We start from the raw sequence: 8145 nt of genomic DNA, 5'->3' as shown, positions 1-8145 counted from the left end.
CAAACTCGTAAAAATATAAATTCTATTTGATAAACCCGTAAATGAGGAAAAATAATTCTGCAGCTCATTAACGGAGCAAAATGGAAAGTATAGATGAAACTCAACAAAGTCTTTTATGATATTCATCATTATTTAGTGCGTTACTGCGAAAATTGTGCGTTTTTTTTATTTTATTTGGTGGGAGAATACTGTAGAAATTCTGTAACCTGCTTTTTTACATAATAAAAAATAAGATCATGAACTGCTCCCTACAGTGTTAGTGCTACAGTTATTGAAAATGCAATGTCCCAACCTTTTTATTTAGCTATGTGCAACATCATTATACTAGAGCCACAGGCTTCAACCACCATTGTAAAAAACAATTCATGTCAATAATGGATTTAATACATAAGGTAGGCTACACAAAATGTAAGCTCAAGTAGAAGAGAGAGAGAGATGTTATTCAGGAATAAAACAGAGAATCAGAGATTTTGCATTGCATACTTATAAACTGCTCTTTCTAAACGTTGTACACACAGTCCAGAAAGACACACTTTCCTATCATATTGCTCATTTGTATCCTAATGTCTAAATGTTAACTTATGATTTAAATAAGAGAAAAATGTACATTATATACTTCATCTTGACCTCTCTAACTTTGCACTGTTACAGAGACCTTTACAGGCATTATCTTCAGAGGGAGTGCGTTCCTGGTGCAAAGGTATGGACACAGTTTCTCAGTGAAAGTGTGTGTGAAGGTGTGAATGTGTGTGTTAGTATCAGGATCAGAAAATGACAGCTTTCCTTCGTCCCAGTCCAGATGAACTCTGATCCTCTGGAGCTTCTCTCTGACTTGGAGATCGGTGTATTTATTTGTTGGGGAGAAGGCCCTGTAGCCAACATCACTGAAGTCTACACTCCACACTGTAGACCCCACAAATCCTGTCCTACAAACAGACTCCGCTAACACCCCGAGCTCCCAGTCTTTGTTGTCTCCGACCTCAACATCCCAGCTGTGAGTCCCTGAGTTAAATCCAGAGCCCAGGACAGAATCCCAGTACGCAAACCTCTCTGGGTTTTCGGGAAGCTGCTGGATCTTTTCGTGTCTCACGCTGGTCAGATCTCCAGAGAGGGTGAGCTCTGGATAGGCAGTGTTTGGATCCAGAATCACAGGAGTGTAGGAGACCATGTCCTTCATCTTGTTCCAGATGTTGAAGGTCAGGTTGCCCAGATGTTTGGCCACATCTATCAGAGCTCCTGGGAGCAGCTGTGGATCCTCTGGCAGGGAGCGCTGCTGGACTCTTTCCACTGCAGACTTGTAGTTGTTCAGGAATGAGACGTCTTCAGCTCTCAGCTCGTCCTCTGTGGCTCTGACTGTGTCTGAAAGAGCTGCTATCTCTCTGCTCAGAGCCTCCATCTTCTCCTTCATCATCTGACTCTTCTGCTCCTCTTCCTCCCTCAGTGCAGCCATCCTGGCCTCCTCTTCCTCCTCTAGAAACTGGTGAAGCTTCTTGAACTGCTCCTGAATCTGCCTCTCTGTGCGTCGATACTGGACCTTGATGTGTTGTGCAGTTCGATTGAAGTTGATTTTAACTTCGTTCAAACCCTTTAACTTGTCCTGTAAGGGTTTCAGGGCCTCCCGGAGCTCCTCTCTGTGGTCCTGTGCTGCTTCATCGATGGGTCTGAACTTGTGGTCAGTGTGGATTTTAGCATCTCGACAGACGACACACGCTGGCTGCTGATGGTCCAGACAGAAGAGTTTGAACTTCTCTGAGTGCAGAGGGCAGAGTGTCACGGACACTGCCGGGGCTCTTTTTAGCGAAAAGGTTTCACACAGGTTCTTTAATGCCAAGTTACGAGGCGGATTCCTGCACAGAGATACTGACCGGCAAACTGGACACTCTTGGAATGGTTTCCCCATCCACCAGATCTGCAGACAGGCTCTACAGAAGCTGTGGCTACACGACAGGAGGACGGGATCTTTAAAGATGTCGTGACAGGCAGGACAGCAGAAATCCTCCTCTGACCCCGAAGCCATTTTTAGTCAGAGTGAAGAGTGAAACGCAGCAGGCACACAGGAGATGGTGCCGCTCCTTTCTCTGGGAAAGCTCCCGTGAAGTTACTTTCACTTTGAGCAAACCGTATTCCGCTTCTGGAGTCGTCCGCTGGTGTTGGTGGCAGTCGTCCAGATATCCCAGGACTCCCAGCAGTCCCTCGTGAAGCTCTCTTGTCACTGGGAGTCTAATGTTGGTCTGAAGGCGGATGTTCGTGTTTCTTGTGTGTATGGAGGCTTAATAAGCTGTATTTCCTGTCTCAGGTGAGTCACACAATAGGTGGACTCTGAAGGATCACAGCACCTCCCACATCTCGCTCATTGCAGGTTCACTACTGTCCTTCACATGTTCTACTTTACTTCTTCTGACAGTTTTGGTGAAGGTTTGGGTAAAAATAAGGTTTTGGTTGAATGACAGTTATATAAACAAGTTGTATCTCATTGTTAACCGTGTCAATAATAATCAACACCACAGTCTCTTCCCTTAAATAAATGCAACGTTTAAGGGAATAAGCAGGTCTTGTGGGAAACAACTGAAGAGTGTCTCTAAACATTTTATCGATCTGTTCAGTATCAACATTTCTTGACTCGTCAGATCGTTAATCTACAACATTTCCTCATTGCAAAACATGACAAAACATGTTTGCTGTTACAAACTATTAATGTCTCTTTTGTGTTGCTTCTTGTAAAATGTTAAGAAAATGGTAAGAGATCAAATCAAATCTCTCAACAATTTTTAAAAATACCTTTTAATATTATGCCTTAAATTATTATTGTTAGTGATAGTTATTATTAAGTTATTCCTGCTGAAATATTCCATTTTACTGGAGATGAATTTAATAACTCACTGGGCCTTTGTGGTGGATTCAAAGAAACGTACGTTAACTCTGGTTCGAAACAAAGTGATGCGTCCGTTCGACTTGAATAGTTTCAACTTAAACATAAAAAGTTAAGTTATCTCCACCTCAAAAAGAAGAAAAGAAAAGAAATGACTGAACCAATTGTTACCAATATCACAATATCTATATTATAAGATTTGTAACACAATAGAAACAGCAAAACTTGACACTGTTTTTGTGGACAAGTGTGTCTCCGCCTCCTTGTTTGTGAGGAGAGACGCTCCTTGCCATTTACCACAGGACCTGAACTGATCCCAGTGCTCGTTGACATGCACCCTGCTACGGCTGTCTGTTTCTTCAGGGCAGTCGGGTCGTCTTGGCGTCGAGCCTCGCTTCTTCAAAACCTCAAACACCAGTTACTGTGGAGCACTAAGCCTGGCTGAAATCCCTGCGTGGCATGCTGCTGCCCCTGTGCCAACAGCAGCCTCGCTGCCAGCCAAGAGACTGGTGTTACTGTACCATGAGGGGTTCAGTGTTCTGAGCAGGCGTTGGTTGTCGAGAACCTGGCAGAGCTTTGCGGCGGCACCTGGAGTGTTCAGGCATCACACAGCTCTGAAGAATAGACTGGCACAGGGGCTGGCATCGGGACTGGCAGCGCCTTCTTCAAAAACAATTAGGCCTTTGACAGCAACCAGATAGCATCTGTAGGATCAACTCTGGCAGAGACGGAGAGGAAGGAGGCCAAACGACTTACCACCCCGGTAAAATTACTTTTGATGGTTCAGAGAGGAGAGGGGCCTCTGGTTCTGAGCGGCTCCCTTTGTCTTCTGCAGAGCCGTCAAATACAATCCCAAAAGACAATCATTTATCAGCTTGTGTGCACACAAAAAAAGAGCTTTCAGGACTTTGATGGCTCCGTAGAAAGACTCTCTTGATAGATCTACTGAGGGCAACCTGGCCTTCACCTACAACATGTGGACAACTCAAAGAGACACTATACCAACCAGGAAGAGACTCAAAACGACCTCAAAGAAACATAAAACAACTACAAAGATACACAAAATGACTAAAGAGAGACACAAGGTGACAACAAAGACACACAATAAGAGACACTAAACAACAACAAAGAGGCAAAAAGTAACTACAACGTGACCCAAAATGACTACAATGCGACACAAAGCACCTACAAAGAGTCAAAAAATAACCAAAAGGAGAAAATAAACAACTACAAAGAGGCACAAACTAACTACAAAGTGATGCAAAATGACAACAAAAAGACACAAAGCAACCAAAATGAAATGCCCGATGACTATAAAGAGACACATAACATTAACATGCAAAAGGCCCCACAACCTGTCCTACATCTCAGCTCAAGACTTTTAGTTGTTAAGCCTCTTTTTGTGTGTTCCACGGGGCCAGTTGTCTCATAATCAGCCCATGATTACGGAGAATATTTAGGGAGACCTAAACACTGAGGGCTGAAGATCAGCGTTAGATCATTGGTTGTTGTAGCAGCAGATTTTTGATTGTGCAATCATCCCCTGAACCGCTGTACTACAGTCTGTTAAGTCTGTCAGGACACAGTAACAATGTTGAACAACTGTTGTCCTCATAAACACCATTTAACAGACCTGGCATGGCCCTTTACATGTGACTTCCTCTTCTTTGGGAGCTGGATTGAGAGTGTTGTGGGCTCTGTGGTGAGATTTTGATCACTGCCTTTGCAGTGTTAGAACTATGCTGTGATTCCTGCCTGTCACCACTAGATGTCAGAGTTTACACATAATCTCTGTCTGTTGTCATTCATCTCTTCTTTTGCCATCTTGTTTTCCTCTAATCTCCCTTTGTCATCTGTTTTCATATTGTGAGATGTATTCTCTGTTTTATTGTCTCTTACCCCTCCTCCCTGTTGTCCTACCTCCTTAAAGGGAAAGTGACCTTTGACTTCTTATTTCTTTATTGTCTGTCTGTCAGTCCACCTGTTCATTCTGCACTCTTCTCCTCAACAAAGACTTACTATCTATACACAGAAATGCCTTTCCATTGAAATGAACTGTGGCTCACTCAGTCAGAAACAACACACACACACACACACACACACACACACACACGTACACACACACGCACACACACATACACACGCACACGCGCGCACATGAAGCATTGTTAGAGCACTCTGATAGTGTTTGTGTGAGACTGCATTTGCCATCATGCCTTGCAAAGACATTGAGAGGAATAAGGTTTAACTCTGGCAGCGGATTGGTTGAACCAATTGTTACCAATATCACAATATCTATATTAACCCCAAAATTGCTCCCGTAGCTGTGCCTACTGTGCTGAAGCCCATTTCCACCAGCAAAATAAAGTTATTTTGGGGGGTTTTCTGGTGGAAAGAAAGTTACAAAAAAAGACATATATATATATATATATTAAAAGGTTTTTTTTCTGGCCGAAAAAAGAAAAAAAAAGGAAAAATTTAATTTTTTTTAAAATGCACACTTTAGCTGCATCCATCTGTAACCATGAATGACCAGATGTTTCCAGTTGCTCTTTAATGAAGGTCGCCACCTCAGCCACATCAGTTTTATTCGTTCTACTCCGGAGCTGCTTCTAGCTTGAAATCCTTTCAAGGGTGCGTTTGCTGAGACAGTGAAACAGTCTTTCATGTGTTGTAAAGCCACGTTTAGTCTTCCATGTACTCACAATCCATGTATATGTCAAATGTAGGGTAACCTATGAAGAGCTGCTTCTACGACTGTTGTGTTAAAGTATCTCATAATCATCGGAAAAAATTCATAATAAAAAAAAACGTTAATATTTTTTTTTTTTAACTTTTTTTCCCGCCAGAAAAAAGACAAAAAACGTACTTACTTACTTGTTTTCCACATGCTATATACAGTGACTTTAAAAAAGAAATCCACATGCTATACTGACTTTTTTCAACAAGCCATATTATGACTTTTGTGACTTTTTTCCACATGCCATACTAAGATGTTTGTTTTTTCTACATGCTATACTAAGACTTTTTTTGCCGTTGCCGATGCTGCGGACAGCATTTGAGATGTGTTGTAATAAAGTTACCAAGGAAAACACACATCATGTTTTTTATGACCATTCATGTTCTTTATGGCCATACAATGACTTTATTTTAAGACATATTTACTAATACTATTTCTATACTTAACTTTGTAACTTTGTTTTTACTTTTTCCATGACAAACCATTATTTTTCAGGACAATATTATTATTGTATTGCCGTGCTACATGCAACTGTAAACACAGAAGTAAAAGAATAACATTGTTTGTTCTGTTAGCTGGAACAGCAGCGGTGTGATCACCTATAGAGGTCACGCAGGTTGTCAAATAATTCAAGTCAAGAATGTTTTTCTTTGATCATCTGATCTGACACAGAAGACATCTTGAAAGACAAATATCATGTAGTCTGATCCCAGCGATACAAGACAGACGGCACAATGTGGGCAGTTTGATTCTTTATTCTCAAAATGAAAAACAGACAAATCACATGATACCAGTTTGAGTGCATTAGTCTTCATGCTTTACACTGATACAGGTTTTATCATTTGACCAGTTTGGGGATTTTGTTTTGTCTTTTTCTGCAAAACAAGTTTCAAAACTTTGAGGAGAACATTTGTCAAATTGAAAGCATTACGCTGCCAACATACTAAATACATTTTTTGAATTTTTTCAAATTTTCAATTCTGAAAAACATATCTGATTTACCGATCTGTCTATCTGTTATCCAGGTTCAAAGATATACACCTCTGCCATTCCTGTCTTCACCCCAACAGCATTGAAATATTCAGCAAATAAAAAGAATCCAACAGAAACATCTGTTCCAGAAACAGTGTTCTGGTAACACAGATAATCCACAGAAAACTGTTGTAACTGGGACGACGTCTTCAGAAGACAATAGTTTCAATGAAAACTGCTGAATGTCCACTAGACTCCATGACGTTAGCGTGGAGTCTGACATCTAAGAGACAGAACCTGGACAAACTAAATCCACACTATCTGCTCGGCGAAATACCAGAGGTAAGCGTATATATATCTCAGTCCAACAAATCACAACCTGTATCAGTGTAATCCGGATTTCTTGTCTCACTATGTCAAAGTTATCTTAAACATAAAAGAAGGCAATATGCAATCACAAAGTTCTTTCTCTTGCTGATTGTATTTCATTTCTCTTTTGAAAATGTTGCTTTAAGAAGATCTTACAAACTGCTTGTACACAATATTAATCAAACATTAAATCAGTGTAGTCTGAGAACCAGTACAGGACATTATTACTGCTGCTTATAGCTATTATTAAAGAATATAGGATCTCCTGTGAGTATACAATAAGTTGAACATACAGCTCTATGAGTCTCGACGCTATCACTCAGCACAAATATATTTCACAGATACTGCTGATTTTTGTGGCTCGTCTATTTTCAGTACATTTGTTTCTCTCAATCATCAGCTGAAACATCTGACTCGTCGTACTGTAGATGATCCATCTCGGTCCAGACTGTGAGGAGGAAGTGTTAACAGGTGAGGCTAAAAGGTGAAACACCTGATGAGATGCATAGCGCAGCAACATCAGAGCCCTCTTGTTGACAAGGCCGGGGGAAGAGCTGTGGAAGAGCACAGAGACGTCGCACTGCAGATCCTGAGAGAAGCCGGTCATCATCAACCTGGTTGTGAAAGTGAAACGGCTCCTCTGCTGTCCGACACCATTACCCATGAATGTGAGCACATCTTTACAGAAATACAACTCAGAGAAAAACAATCAATGGAAAAGTCTGATTTTTTTGAAATTCTTCTGGCTTTCAATGTGCTTTCCGAGCTAGAAGATCATTTATAAATCAATTCTAGCTGTTATTTAACATTATGTCTCAACTATTACAGAGATTGCTGTAAGTGTGGATTGTTGTGGTGACCTTCGTTTGCTGGTCATAATCATTTGTATTATATAGCAGCACTATTATAATACTGTGGTTGAATCAGAGGGTGCAATGATGCACCAGTGATCCACCTGCAGCTGGTTTGAACTGAGGGGGAGCTCAGTACTCCCCCGAGGGAGTCGAGGCCTTCTCCACGGAGTCATAGGGAGCTTCATCAGGCAGGTCTTCCTCGACGTCCTCCTCCTCATCGTCAGAAAGGGGCGGTTTGGCCGGGGCCTCCACGGCCGGCTCGATGGGAGGATCATAGCTGGGAGGGAAAAGACAATACAGTGAAAAACATTTCGTTTCTTTTCTTTTTTTTTAAGGATTAA

At 41.4% G+C, this 8145-nt stretch overlaps 2 protein-coding genes across 2 annotated transcripts in view; both read right to left on the bottom strand.

Moving 5' to 3' along the window:
• Positions 1-321: 321 nt before the first annotated feature.
• Positions 322-2210, bottom strand: LOC306713557 (zinc-binding protein A33-like). The gene has a single exon (XM_079183296.1). It carries the CDS (start codon positions 2015-2017, stop codon positions 632-634), a length of 1386 nt encoding a protein of 461 aa, XP_079039422.1. The 5' UTR covers positions 2018-2210; the 3' UTR covers positions 322-631.
• Positions 2211-6405: 4195 nt separating this feature from the next.
• Positions 6406-8145, bottom strand: part of baiap2b (BAR/IMD domain containing adaptor protein 2b) — a 60573-nt gene continuing 58833 nt past the window's right edge. The window contains exon 14 of the mRNA XM_079182378.1: positions 6406-8081. Within this exon, the coding sequence (XP_079038504.1) occupies positions 7934-8081 (148 nt within the window). The 3' untranslated portion in view covers positions 6406-7933. The remainder of the gene's footprint in view (positions 8082-8145) is intronic.

The sequence above is a fragment of the Pholis gunnellus genome (assembly GCF_910591455.1).
Source record: "Pholis gunnellus genome assembly, chromosome: 21".
Taxonomy (NCBI): Eukaryota; Metazoa; Chordata; class Actinopteri; order Perciformes; family Pholidae; genus Pholis; species Pholis gunnellus.
Note: the sequence above shows the minus strand (reverse complement) of the source record. Positions and strands in the feature narration are given on the sequence as shown.

What these genes read in the sequence shown, in the direction of transcription:
- LOC306713557 (XM_079183296.1), bottom strand. Translation starts at nt 2,017, where the DNA reads ATGGCTTCGGGGTCAGAGGAGGATTTCTGCTGTCCTGCCTGTCACGAC.